Source organism: Hypanus sabinus, chromosome 6 (assembly GCF_030144855.1).
Source record: "Hypanus sabinus isolate sHypSab1 chromosome 6, sHypSab1.hap1, whole genome shotgun sequence".
Lineage (NCBI taxonomy): Eukaryota > Metazoa > Chordata > Chondrichthyes > Myliobatiformes > Dasyatidae > Hypanus > Hypanus sabinus.
This window is the reverse complement of record NC_082711.1, coordinates 10,651,107-10,666,141: the sequence shown is the minus strand read 5'-3', so window position 1 is coordinate 10,666,141 and position 15,035 is coordinate 10,651,107. Positions and strand designations below refer to the sequence as shown.

Genomic DNA, 15,035 nt, shown 5'->3' with positions numbered 1-15,035 from the left:
GTGTAAATGCACAAGAAAAAAATAAACAATAAATGTTGAAAATTTGAGATGAAGAGTCCTTGAAAGGGTGTCCATAAGTTGTGGGAACAGTTCTGTGAAGTTATCACTGAGTGGTGGTTGAGGGTTGAGTGAGGAATTCTCTGTTTCTTGGTACATGTGAATAATAAACCTGGTGGTTAGAAATAATTTCTAGAGACTGAGTGGAAAATTAGTCCAGCTTCTCATACCCAAATAAATTAGTGATGGAACAAAAAGTCATTCCAATAACCTGCATGAGCAATGGCATCAATGTGTGAATGTATAATAAGACATGGAACACATGTGTAGTGCAGGATGGACTGAACTGCCCCGATAATTCATCATCCAAAATATACAGATGTAGAAATTAAGGCACTCTTTAATTAATACCCCATTCTAGGTAGGGAAATGAAATTGAAAAACATTTCAAGCTTGAATCAAGAATTAATTTGAAAAAAGACTTAACAGATGCTTCTCTTACAGAGCTGATCAGATGAGGTGGCAACAGAAGCTTTGAATCATCCAGCCTTGTCTACATTTAATTATAACACTCCTTATTAGACGCCTTAGATATTTACAAAGGCAGCTGCTTCTGGTCATGAAACCAAAGGATAAGTGTTGAAGTCGGGAGAGCTTATGCCAGTCCTCATCAAGAGGTCAGTAGTGGAAAGAGTGAGCAGCTTCAAGATCCTGGGCATGAACATCGCTGAACATCTATCCTAGGCCCAATATATTGATGCAAATATGATGTGGACCCAATGGGCCAAATGGCCTAATTCTTCTTCGATACCTTATGGTCTTATTAAGGACCCTCAGCATCCAGGATATACCCTCTTCTCATTACTACCATCAGGAAGGAGGTACAAGAGCCTGAAGGATCTACCTCAATGTTTATGGAAAAAACATCTTCCTCTTTGCCATCGGTTTTCTGAACGGTCCAAGAACCCACAAACACTACCTCACTACTTTGCTCTCCTTTTGCAGTACATATATATTTCATATTGTAACTTGCAGTAATTTTTTAATGTATTTCACTGTGTTGCTGTTGCAAAATGACACATTTCATGACATATCCCAGTGATATTAAACCTGATTCTGATTAATGAACAAATGTGGTTTGTATCCATTTATGAGATATGGCTGTTGATGGTGCACCCAGAAATCATGTCCTATTCCCAAATGCCCCTGAACTGCTGTGGCTTGGTGAAGGGACACTCATTGTGTTTTTTGACAGGGAGTTCCAGGATTTCGATCTAAGACAGGAAACAGTGCAATTTGAAGGGGAACCTGCTGGTGACGGTGTCATCCTGAGCCGGCTGCCTCTGCTCTCTGGATGGTAGATATCACAACACTTGGGTAGCTTTGATCTGCAAGCCTGGTACTGCTTTTTAAAAAACAGGTAGAAAGGGATAAACCAAGTGCTTAAACTCTAATGGTAGGTAAATTATTGGAATCCATTCTTATGGAAAGAATAATCCTTCATTTAAAAAGGCACCATGTTAATTAGCAACAATCAGCATGGATTTATTAAGGGAAGACTGAATGATTAGTGACTGACATTTTTGAGGAGATACCAATGAGAATACTGCATTTGCTGTGGTCAGATACATTTTTGCAACAGTTCTGACAAGGTCCTAAATTGCACCTTGATGGGATTTAAGGGATTAGATCAGATTTATTTGTCACATATACATTGCAACATAAAGTGAAATGTGTCATTTTGCATTAAATCAGTGTAGATAATGTTCAGCAGCTCACAAGTGTTGTGACACTTCTGGTGCCAACATAGCATGCCTACAACTAACTGGTCTGTCTTTGGAATATAAGAGAAAACCAAAGTACCTGGAGGAAACCCAAGCAATCAAGGGGATAATGTAGAAACTCCTGACAGGAAATGGTGGAAATCAAACCCCGATCTTACAGTGTGCTGAAAAGTGTTGTGCTAACCATGTCACTCAACAGGTGAGTAGTAAATTGACTTCAAGTGTGCCTCAATGACAGGAAGCAAAGGGTAATAACTGGCAGGTAATGGTATGACTGGAAGGTTGAGTTCATTTGGGCTCAGTACTCAATCAATGTCAGAGAGCAGCAGGAGTTTGGGACTCACCTCCAAAAGGATGGTGAAGGCAGGCATCCCTACCACATTTGAAGAGTACTTGGAAGTATAATTGAAAAGCTGTAAGCTGCAGGACTGCTGAGCCAGTGTTGGAAGATGGGATGGGGTGGCAGCTCTTGTGAACCTGTGATCCCTCTGATTGTATACATTGGATGAAGTCAACAGACAGAGAAAAATCATAAGTAACATACACAAAGTGCTGGAGGAACCCAGCAGATCAGGCAGCATTTATGTAGGGGAATAAACAGTTGATGTTTCAGGCCAAGAACCTTCATCAGGACTGGAAAAGTACAAGGCAGAAGCCAGAATAAGGTGGCACAGTAGTGTGGTGGTTAGCACAATGTTTTACAGCACCAATGACTGAGTTCAATTCCCGCTGCTGTCTGTGAGGAGTTTGTATATCCTCCCTGTGGAATATGTGGGTTTCCTTTGGGTGCTCTGGTTTCCTCACACAGTCCAAAGATGTACCAGTTGGTAGGTTAATTGCCCTATGATCAGGCCAGGGTTAAATTTAGGGTTGCTGGCCAGCGTGGCTCAAAGAGCCCATTCTCCCCATCCTGTATCTCAACAGATAAATAAATAAATAACAAGGTGGAACAAGGGGAAGGAGCACAATCTGCCAGGCGATAGTTAAGACCAGGTGAGGAGGTAAATTATGTGAGAAGTTAGAAAGTGGGAGGTGAACAAAACATACACAAAATCAGGCAGTATCTATGGGTGAGGGGGAGGAAAGATAATCAATTGACATTTCAGGCCGAGTCCCTTCATCAAGATGACAAAGGAAGCAGTCAGAAACTAGAATAAGAAGGCAGGGATAGGGTAAGAAGTATAAGCTGACAGGTAGCAGGTGAGAGCAGGTGATTCTTGGTACAAGGGGAAGATAGGTACATGCTGAACTCTCGATTATCATTGGCGCTGCACTCAAGACTAACTTGTGCTTTGTAGAAAGTGGTGAGGGTTAGGGGTGTTGGAAAGGGTGGGGGTGTGTGTTATCGTTGCAGCTCCTGTCGCAGGTAAGCAGCATCCATCATCGAGCTCCCCCTCCATCCAGACCACACTCTCTTCTTGCTGCTGCCATTGAGAAGAAGGTCCAAGAATCTTAGGTCCCACACCACCAGCTTCAGGAACAGTTATTAACCTACAACAATCTTTGGCTCTTGAACCAAAGTAGATAACTTCACTCACCTCAACTCTGAACTGACTTACAACCTATATACTCACTTTCAAGGACCCTACAACCCACAGTCTCAATATTATTTATTTAATTATTTACTTACTATTTTTCTTTTTGTATTTCCACAATTTATTGTCTTTTGCACAGTTGTTTGTCCATCTTTGCTTGTGTATAGATTTCTTTGATTCTATTGTGTTCCTTTGTATTTACTGTGAATGTCTGCAAGAAGATGAATCTCTAGGTTGTATATGTTGACATGTATGTACTTTGATAATAAATTTATTTTGAACATTGAACTTTGTAACCACATGTGATTGGTGCTGTTATGTTGCTGGTCCCCAAGATAACTGCTATGGGATCTCAGCAACAGTCATACCACTGATCATCTAGGGTTAGTATTTATTTTGGAGATGTCTATTGCCCAGTGCTTGTGTGGTGTGAATTTTACTTGTCCATTACACATTCTGCTTGAATCTTGTCTACATCTTGCTACATTTTCTGCTTCTTCATACTGTACAAGCAAATGGAAATGGAACATCTCCACTTCTGATCTAGGCTCTATGTGGCTGAACATGGTTGGCTTTAGACCAAAGAGTAATTCCTGTGGCTAGGGTGCATAACATCCAACAAGTATATCCACCTTCCTACCTGCTAAATACAGCTCCATCCATTGCAGAGTCATCTCACTGGCTTCCACTTTATCCTTCAAGCCACACTTACTCAGATGTTGTCTTGAAACCAAGGGCACTCATTCTTCCTAACCTCCAGCGATCAATTTAAAGAAACAGAGAGAATACTGACAGCACTCAGCCGGTCAGACAGCATCTAGGGGCAGCACAGTAGTGCAGCGGTTAACATAATGCTATTGCAGTGCCAGCCACCCAGGTTCAATTCTGTCGCTGCCTGTAAGGAATTTGTACCGCATATTCTCCCCCTGACTGTGTGAGTCTCCTCCGGTACTCCAGTTTCTTCCCATATTCCAAAGATATACAGGTTATCTGGTTAATTGGTCACATGGGTGTAACTGGGCAGTGTGGGTTCATTGGGCTGAAAGGGCCTATTATCATGCTGTATCTCTAAATAAGATCTGGTGTATAAAAAAAACAGAATTAATGTTGCATGTTAACTGTGTTTCTTTCTCTACAGATGCTGCTTGACCTGCTGAGTATTTCAAATAACATCTGCTTTTAGTTTGGATTCCAGTTTTTAGTATTTTGGTATTTGGTTCTTGCCCATGCTCAGAGCAAGGCTGAGGATGTATGTTCTGGAGGTCGTTGTCCTGGCAAAGCCCAGGCTGTACTCCGGGGAACCAGAGGAGATGATTTCAACCAGATGGTACTGTTAGGATAGTCGATTTATGCTAACGATGGGAGTTTTAATTTAATCAAAATAAATAGCTAGATTTCATTTACTCTACCATATTAAGAATTTATATGTCGCTTATGTGACCCCATAAATTTAAATCAGTATGTCAGACAAATGAATTTTCAGGTGAAACCTGTTTAAAATGTTTAATAGTTTTGATAGGGTGCACAGTGGGAAACTATTTCCTCACATCAGAGAACTCCAGAAATGGAGGCATAATTCCTGAACTGGAGAGAGGCCCCAACAGTGAGATCAGGAATTACACCTTCACGCAGGTGACAATTTATGACTTAGTTCTTCCCAAAAAACTGCATTCTGGAGGGACCAAAGGTTTTATTAAGGGAGGGTATTGAAGCCAAGAGAGACGAGAAACTAAAATATGAAATTAAATCAATGCTGGATGAGTCATTTCTATCTTAACAGAGGATAATATTTTACTTAACCCAGAGCTGGATCCCCCACACTTGACAGTCCTGTTGATTTTTGGGACACATCATGGGCCAGGGTGCAGTCGTAGGCATCCTGTTTCAATTCTACTTCCCATTCCTGTTCTGCCAAGTTGGTCATGGCCTCTACTGCTATAATGAGGCCTATCTCAGGATGAAGAAACAACCTTCTGTCTGGGTAGGCTCCAATCTGATGATATGATGAGTGATTTCTCCAGTTTCTGATAATTTCATCACCACCTCCTTTTTCAATTCCCCATTCTGGCTCTTCTCTTACCCCTCATCTTCCACCAGTTCCCCTCCATCTTCCCTTTCTCCCATGGTCCACTCTCCTCTCCTGTTAGATTCCTTCTTTTTCGGCCCTTTACCTCTTCCACCTATCAATTCTCAGCTTCTTACTTTGTCCCTCCTCCCCCACCCACCCACCTTCCCCTCTCCTGGTGTTACCTATCACCTGCCAGCTTGTACTCCTTTCCCTCTCTCCCACCTTATTCTGTCTAATTACCTCTTCCTTTCCAGTCTTGATGAAGGGTCTTGGCCTAAAATGTCGGCTGTTTATTCCCCTCCATAGATGCTGCCTGACCTGCTGAATTCCTCCAGCATTTTGTGTGCAATACTTATACAGATATTAGGCAAAAGGAAAACCATAACTATTGTAACCTATCAGTTCTAATGAATAAATTAGGGAGCTAAGTGGAGATGTAGCTGATAAAACCAACAAAAGATGTAATAGTTTTAGAGTGTTGTGCATTTTCAACAGCTTATAAAAAAAAGGATTTTCAGTGATCTTGTGAGGTTGGGAGATTTTCCAGTTACAAGGGACTTACCTTTAGCATCATTCACGGGATCCATGTGCCTGTAGATGTAGCCTTCCAGGTAAGAGTGGAATTTGGGAGTTGGGGGGAAGAAGGCCAGGCAGATGGCCATTAATTCCCAGCCCCTGGCGAGGCTCTCGTATCTAAAGTTCTCAGTCGTTTGCCGGCACAGCTGGATGTAGAGCTCGTCCCTCAGACCCTGCATGCTCCAGCCCTTCGTGGCGATCTCCAGCGCCACATTAAGCTGATCCGCCTTGGTCCGTCGGTCACCCATGTACATCTGAATGAGCTTGAACACCTCACAGGCCTCCTTCTTCACGCTCCGGTCGGCAGTCATTATCATGGGCTTCTTGATGGACTCGCTACTCCAGGCTAACATGTTGGCGATGGAGACCTTGCGGCGGAAGATGCCCTGCGTGTGCTTGTTGAAGTGTTTGGAAGCCCAGTTCTCGATGTCGGTCTCGGAGGAAGGCTTACGCAGCATGAAGCCGGGGAAGACGCAGCTGGCGCTGGGCATCATGTTCCTGTTCTGCCTCCCAACATCGTACTGACTGCAAGTGCCCAGATCCTCGGACTGCAGGGAGAGAAATGATTCATCAATGTTTCAGATAATGTGATAGATTGCATTAGCATAAGCCACATTCCCACTGAGAAACCGTTAAGAGTATGGAGAAAAGGAAATGCAAAATAAAATGTGAAAGCACAGCAGGCCAGTTAGCAGCTGTAGAGAGAAAGGCTGGTGATAAATTATACATGAAACATTAACAATCTTCTCTCTCCTGATGGAAGATGCTCGACTCACAGCATGCTTCTAGCAGTTTTTGAAACAGTTTCAAATCTTAACACTTTTCCACTGAAGCCCGAGGTGTCCAAGATTCATGTGCGTATCTTCACCTTCAAAGCAATATGACAAGCTGCTGGAATTGGTCTCCTCCTACCTAAAGCAAGAACTACGCCAACGCATACAATCAAATGACTCACAAAATCACCCAGCGAGAGAAACCATTCAACAGCTCCTGCTGATTTGGATTAACCTTTATCCTGGTTTTAGCCAGTAGTAATAAACTGCACCATTAAGTCAGGACCACAGGGATTACTGTCTCTTCCTGTGGGACAAGAAATGGAACAAACGACCTTCAACCCAAATCTGGTTAAATGGCACAGGAATATTCCTTTTTGAAGTCTTAGGAAAAGTGGTCATGTTGCATTCCGGATTTATGGAGTATAATTACTGTGTTCTTCATGTCGGAGTTTTCCCCACATCTGTGAGCAGTTTTGCATCCCTTATCGAAGAAAAGTTGTGCTGGCATTAGAGAGAGTCCAAAGGAGGTTTACAAGAATGATTCTGGAACTAAAAGGGTTAATGAATGAGGAGAGTTTGTTGGTGCTGGGCTTGTACTCACAAGAACTTAGAAGAATGAGAGGTGATCTAATTGAAACCTATTGTATATGGGAAGGCCTAGACAAAATGCACATGGTGAGGATATTGCCTATAGTCGGGGAGTCTAGGACCAGAGGGCACAGCCTCAGAATAGAAGGATGACACTTTAGAACAGAAGTGAGGAGGGATTTCTTTAGCCAGAAGTGGTGAATCTATGGAATTCATTGCTACAGATGGCTATGGAGGCAAGTCACTGGGTATATTTAAAGTAGAGGTTGAAAGATTCTTATTAGTAAGGGCATCAAAGGTTACGAAGAGAAGGCAGAAGAATGGAGAGAAAAAATAACTTAGCCACAATCAAATGGTAGAGCAGACTTGATGGGCCAAATGGCCTAATTATACTCCTATGTCCTATGGTCTTATCTCTCATTGCACTCCTGCCATGCCATTACACCCTGTGGGTTCTCTCAAGCTGCTTTCAGACTGAGCCACAGATGCCAGCTCCTGTAACGCCGATTTTACAAATTGTCTGCCTGAGAAACTCTGCTATCGGCTTGCTGCAAATTGCCCGTAATTCTTTAGTTGGCAACCTATGCCCTTAGCACATGACTGCACAACTGAGTGAAACTAGCAAAGTTGTAACTACCCAATATCACCTGCTCTGCCAGCTCATTCCACACACACTAGCTTTTGAGTGGAAAATTTGCCGCATGGGTGACCTTTCAGACTCCCTCCTCACTTTAAGCTTATGCCCTCCAGTTCTGGGCTCCCCAACTCTGGGAGAGAGACTGTTCAACCACCATATTAGACCATAAGACACAGGAGCAGAGTCAAGTCATTCAGCTCATCGAGTCTGCTCTGCCATTCCATCATGGCTGATTTATTATCCCTCTCAACGCCCACCCCCCACCTTCTCCTGCCTTCTTTCTGTAACCTTATTTGAGAATCTTACTAATCAAGAATTTATCAGCCTCCACTTTAAATGTATCCAATGACTTGGCTGTCACAGCCATTGATGGCAACAAATCCCACAGATTCACCATTCTCTGGCTAAAGAAATTCCTCCTCATCTCTGTTCTAAAGCCATGTTCTTCTGTTCTGAGGCTGTGCTCGCTGGTCCTAGACTCCCTAATAATGATGCATCTTCCCCAGCTTCATGCTGCGTCCTCTCCGCATCCACTCCATCGAGGCCTTTCAGCATTTGATAAGTTTCAATGAGATCTCCTCTCATTCTTCTAAACTCCAGGAGTAAGGCCCAAGCCCATCAAATGCTCCTCATATGTTAACCATTTCATTCTTGTGATCATCCTCGTGAACCTCCTCTGTACCCTCTTTAATGCCAACATATCCTTTCTTAGAATTTTTAAAAAATTATTCATTTATGGGATGTGGGCATCGCCAGCTAAGCCTTCATTTATTGCCCATCCCTAGTTGCCCTTGAGAAGGTGATGCTGAGCTGCCTTCTTAAACTGCTGCAGTCCCTCAGGTATAGGGGCCCAAAACTGCCCACCATTTTCCAAATATGGTCTGACTAATACCTTATAAAGCCTCAGCATTACATACTTGCTTTTATATTCTTTTATATTATTTTACATACATAAGATCCTTTTATATTATTTGCTTGTATCTATGTCAAGGGTTCCCAACCTTATTTTATACCATAGGCCATTAAGGAGTCTATGGACCTCAGGATGGGAACCCCTAATCTATGTCCTCCATAATTTTATAAACCTCTGTAAAGTCACCCCCACAGCCTTGTTCACTCCAGGGAAACAGTCCCACTCCCTTCTTGTGACTCAAGCCCTCAAATTCTGAATATGAATCTACTCGAGCTTAATCACATCCTTTCTATAGTACAGCAACCAGATTGACTGGACGGAAGTAGCTAATATAAGGAGGCATCATTTTGAGGTGATTGGAGGAAAATGGGGATGTCAGAGGTTAAGTTTTTTTTACACAGAGAGTGGTGGATGCATGGAATGCACCACCAGGGGTGATGGTAGAGGCAGATACATCAGAGACACTTAAGGGGTTCTTAGGAAGGCACATGGACGAAAGAAAAATGGAGGGTTATGTAGGAGGGAGGGGTTAGATTGATTTTATAGTAGTTTAAAAGGTCAACACAACATCATAGGGCAAAGGTTTTTTCCGTTCTGTGTAATTCCTCTCCCCCTATAGATGCCGCTCAACCCACTGAGTTCCTCCAGCAGACTGCTTTTTTGTAGTAGATTCCAGCAACTGCAGCCTCTTGTGTTTCCCTGGGGAAGAACGATAGGGATCTGTCTGGAGGATACATTATGGGAAAGCCACAAAAGCAAATTGTTGAGGTTTTGCATTCTGTATCTCCACTGCAATTCTCCACTCTTAACCTTTCTCTTCTCACCTGCCCATCACCTCCCTGTGATGCCCCTCCTCCTTCCCTTTCCCCATTCTCCTCTCCTACCAGATTCATCCTCCTATCACCTCCCAGCTTCTCACCATCCTCCCCCACCCACCCACCTTTCCCCTCACCTGGTCTTACCGATCACCTGCCAGCTTCCCCTCTGCGCACCTTCTTATTCTGGCTTCTGCCCCCTTCCTTTCCAGTCCTGATGAAGGGTGCCAGCCCAAAACGTTGACTGTTTATTCTCCTCCATGGTTGTTGCCTGCCCTGCTGAGTTCCTCCAGCATTTTGTGTGTTACCTTGTATCATGATTTTCCACTATGCAAAGCCATGTTATTCTCACGTGCATTAAGAAGTGAGAGTTGAAAAAGAAAGTTGTATACTTTTCCCACATCTCAAATTTTTGGGTGGTGCTCAGAGAACTGTGTAAGGGCGAATTCCATTCCTCAAACTGCCACAACGCAGAGTCAGCTGGATATTATGATGCGTTACTTTCCTGACCAGGTACATTAACTAAATATTTCCTCCACAAAACAGAGGGTTCTAGGAATTCAAATACACAGTTCCCTGAAATAGTGTCACAGGTAAACAGGACAGCAAAGAGGGCTTTTGTCATGCTGGCCTTCAAAAAGAAGGGTATCGAGTACACAAGCTGTCACATTGCACTTCTATGAAATGCTGTCAAAGATGCATTTGGAATTCTGTTCCAAATGTGGACTCTCCCTGCCTTAGGAAAAATGCCTTTGATCAACCTGCTTGGAAAGTTGCCATTAAACTAGGAAGAGTGCGGAGGAGGTTTATGAGGATGTTGATGGTGTTATGTTTTGTAACTCCAAAACTAATTGACATAAAAGCATGGGAGCGGGGATGATGCATGGTGGCGTAGTGATGTACGCCATCCGCTTATTTCATATATATAACACATAATGAATTATGTAAACAACAAAGAATGATTAATCATAACATATATTTATAATATTATTGAAATATTAAATACACAACAGATGGGACTTGGGGACTAAGTTATGGTGATAGGTTGAGCAGGTTGGGACTTTTTTCACTGCAGCATAGGAGCATGAATCTTAATGAGGTGTATAAAATCATGAGGGTTAATGTGCACAGTCCTTTTCCCTGGGTTGGCGATTCAAAAATGAGAAGAGGGGTTGCAAGTATGAAAAGATAGATAGATATTTATTGATCCCAAAGGAAATTACAGTGTCACAGCAGCATTACAAGTGCACAGATATACAAAATACAAATATTAGAAGAGAAGTAAGAAAGAATAAAAAAAATTAGTTACCTCACACAGTTTAACAGGAGGGGGTCATCACTTCCCTAGCTATAGGTTGACTCATTATAGAGCCTAATGGCCAGATGTAAGAATAATCTCATATAGTGCTCTTTGGTGAAGGTAAGGGGAAGGGGTTGAGTAGGAGCTGCAGGCAGTAGGTGGATCCAGGTGAGGAGTGGTCAGAGGCAGGTGGAAGGAAGAAGGTAGAAGCAGTGACAAAGGGTTGAAATCCCGCATCAAGGAGCTATAAAGTTGGATAGGTATATGGACAGGAAAGGAGTGGAGGGTTATGGGCTGAGTGCGGGTAGGTGGGATTAGGTGAGAGTAAGCGTTCAGCACAGACTAGAAGGGCCGAGATGGCCTGTTTCTGTGCGGTAATTGTTATATGGTTATATAACCAGAGATAACCAGAACAAAACTTTGATCAGGACAGAGCAGGGTGGGTATGCTATGTTGATTCAGACTGTGTGGAGAAACTTGCGTGCTGCCCCCAGCACAGCATCAGATTGTGTTAGCTGTTGATACAAATATGCAGCAGGCAGGTCAGATTTATTGAACTATGCTCCTAAAGTCTGGAGCTCAATACCTAAAACTATAAGAGATGCAGACTCAGCTTACACACAGTAGGCTTATTCAGGAAGTCAGAAGGCATGGGATCCAGGGAAGTTTGGCCAGGTGGATTCAGAATTGGCTTGCCTGCAGAAAGCAGAGGGTCGTGGTGGAGGGAGTACATTCAGATTGGAGGGTTGTGACCAGTGGTGTCCCACAAAGATCGGTTCTGGGACCTCTAGTTCACAAATTCAACCCCACAATAGGCAGATCTTACCTTTTCCAAACGCTGGAACAGCGGAGCTAAAGCTGAGAAAAGAAGGTAACATGATATTTACTTCAAATAACTAAATTGAGCTCTGAGAAATGCAGGAGAGAAGGTGTGTTGTAGATTACTTACACTGAGCTTGGTGGGAGAAGCATCTAGCGACACTTTATGCACATGAAGCCAGTCAGTGACTGCAAGCTAATCTTATGGATGAAAGGCCAAATGGCCTACTCCTATTTGTATGTTCTGAGACATTACCTCAGTTTTAGTCCCTCTGTAGAATGTGCCTGATTTGTTCAGTATATTAGAATTTTTATTTCTTTTTAGTTCTGATTTACAGCATCTGCAGTTTTTAGCTGTTTTGATTTTAGAATTAAGCTAACATTATAAGGCTGGACTCACTGTTGTTAAAATAAAGCCTTAAACCTTTCATGCTGTCTGGTTGAAGGCTACCCAGATGGAATATGAGGTTTTGCTCCAACCTGAGAGTGGTCTCACCGTGGCAGTAGAGGCCTGGTCTAACTGGCCTCACCGTGGCAGTAGAGGAGGCCTGGTCTGACTGCCCTCACCGTGGCAGTAGAGGAGGCCTGGTCTGACTGGCCTCACCGTGGCAGTAGAGGAGGCCTGTTCTGACTGGCCTCACCGTGGCAGTAGAGGAGGCCTGGTCTGACTGGCCTCACCGTGGCAGTAGAGGAGGCCTGGTCTGACTGGTCTCACCGTGGCAGTAGAGGAGGCCTGGTCTGACTGGTCTCACCGTGGCAGTAGAGGAGGCCTAGTCTGACTGGCCTCACCAAGGCAGGAGAGGAGGCCTGGTCTGACTGGCCTCACCGTGGCAGGAGAGGAGGCCTGGTCTGACTGGCCTCACCAAGGCAGGAGAGGAGGCCTGGTCTGACTGGCCTCACTGTGGCAGTAGAGGAGGCCTGGTCTGACTGGCCTCACCGTGGCAGGAGAGGAGGCCTGGTCTGACTGGCCTCACCGTGGCAGTAGAGGCCTGGTCTGACTGGCCTCACCGTGGCAGGAGAGGAGGCCTGTTCTGACTGGCCTCACCGTGGCAGGAGAGGAGGCCTGTTCTGACTGGCCTCACCGTGGCAGTAGAGGAGGCCTGTTCTGACTGGCCTCACCTTGGCAGTAGAGGAGGCCTGGTCTGACTGCCCTCACCGTGGCAGTAGAGGAGACCTGGTCTGACTGGCCTCACCGTGGCAGTAGAGGAGGCCTGGTCTGACTGGCCTCACAGTGGCAGGAGAGGAGGCCTGGTCTGACTGGCCTCACCGTGGCAGTAGAGGAGGCCTGGTCTGACTGGCCTCACAGTGGCAGGAGAGGAGGCCTGGTCTGACTGGCCTCACCGTGGCAGTAGAGGAGGCCTGTTCTGACTGGCCTCACCGTGGCAGTAGAGGAGGCCTGTTCTGACTGGCCTCACCGTGGCAGTAGAGGAGGCCTGTTCTGACTGGCCTCACCGTGGCAGTAGAGGAGGCCTGGTCTGACTGGCCTCACCGTGGCAGTAGAGGAGGCCTGTTCTGACTGGACTCACCGTGGCAGTAGAGGAGGCCTGGTCTGACTGGCCTCACCGTGGCAGTAGAGGAGGCCTGTTCTGACTGGCCTCACCGTGGCAGTAGAGGAGGCCTGGTCTGACTGGCCTCACCGTGGCAGTAGAGGAGGCCTGGTCTGACTGGCCTCACCGTGGCAGTAGAGGAGGCCTGGTCTGACTGGCCTCACCGTGGCAGTAGAGGAGGCCTGTTCTGACTGGCCTCACCGTGGCAGGAGAGGAGGCCTGGTCTGACTGCCCTCACCGTGGCAGTAGAGGAGGCCTGTTCTGACTGGCCTCACCATGGCAGGAGAGGAGGCCTGGTCTGACTGGCCTCACCGTGGCAGTAGAGGAGGCCTGGTCTGACTGGCCTCACCGTGGCAGTAGAGGAGGCCTGGTCTGACTGGCCTCACCGTGGCAGTAGAGGAGGCCTGTTCTGACTGGCCTCACCGTGGCAGTAGAGGAGGCCTGTTCTGACTGGCCTCACCGTGGCAGTAGAGGAGGCCTGTTCTGACTGGCCTCACCGTGGCAGTAGAGGAGGCCTGTTCTGACTGGCCTCACCGTGGCAGTAGAGGAGGCCTGTTCTGACTGGCCTCACCGTGGCAGTAGAGGAGGCCTGGTCTGACTGGCCTCACCGTGGCAGTAGAGGAGGCCTGGTCTGACTGGCCTCACCGTGGCAGTAGAGGAGGCCTGGTCTGACTGGCCTCACCGTGGCAGTAGAGGAGGCCTGGTCTGACTGCCCTCACCGTGGCAGTAGAGGAGGCCTGGTCTGACTGGCCTCACCGTGGCAGTAGAGGAGGCCTGGTCTGACTGCCCTCACCGTGGCAGTAGAGGAGGCCTGTTCTGACTGGCCTCACCGTGGCAGTAGAGGAGGCCTGGTCTGACTGGCCTCACCGTGGCAGTAGAGGAGGCCTGGTCTGACTGGCCTCACCGTGGCAGTAGAGGAGGCCTGTTCTGACTGGCCTCACCGTGGCAGTAGAGGAGGCCTGGTCTGACTGGCCTCACCGTGGCAGTAGAGGAGGCCTGGTCTGACTGCCCTCACCGTGGCAGTAGAGGCCTGGTCTGACTGGCCTCACCGTGGCAGTAGAGGAGGCCTGTTCTGACTGGCCTCACCGTGGCAGTAGAGGAGGCCTGGTCTGACTGGCCTCACCGTGGCAGGAGAGGAGGCCTGGTCTGACTGGCCTCACCGTGGCAGTAGAGGAGGCCTGGTCTGACTGCCCTCACCGTGGCAGTAGAGGAGGCCTGTTCTGACTGGCCTCACCGTGGCAGTAGAGGAGGCCTGGTCTGACTGGCCTCACCGTGGCAGTAGAGGAGGCCTGGTCTGACTGGCCTCACCGTGGCAGGAGAGGAGGCCTGGTCTGACTGGCCTCACCCTGGCAGTAGAGGAGGCCTGGTCTGACTGGCCTCACTGTGGCAGTAGAGGAGGCCTGGTCTGACTGCCCTCACCGTGGCAGTAGAGGAGACCTGGTCTGACTGGCCTCACCGTGGCAGTAGAGGAGGCCTGGTCTTACTGGCCTCACCGTGGCAGGAGAGGAGGCCTGGTCTGACTGGCCTCACCGTGGCAGGAGAGGAGGCCTGTTCTGACTGGCCTCACCGTGGCAGTAGAGGAGGCCTGGTCTGACTGGCCTCACCGTGGCAGTAGAGGAGGCCTGGTCTGACTGGCCTCACCGTGGCAGTAGAGGAGGCCATGGATGGGAAGCCATATTG

General features: G+C 46.7%; 1 protein-coding gene across 1 annotated transcript in view; it reads right to left on the bottom strand.

Annotated features, from left to right (window-relative positions):
* Window positions 1-15,035, bottom strand: part of arhgap39 (Rho GTPase activating protein 39) — a 561,273-nt gene that overhangs the window by 172,937 nt on the left and 373,301 nt on the right. Inside the window, exon 6 of the mRNA XM_059971678.1 lies at window positions 5,947-6,508. Coding sequence (XP_059827661.1) covers window positions 5,947-6,508 — 562 coding nt within the window. The remainder of the gene's footprint in view (window positions 1-5,946; window positions 6,509-15,035) is intronic.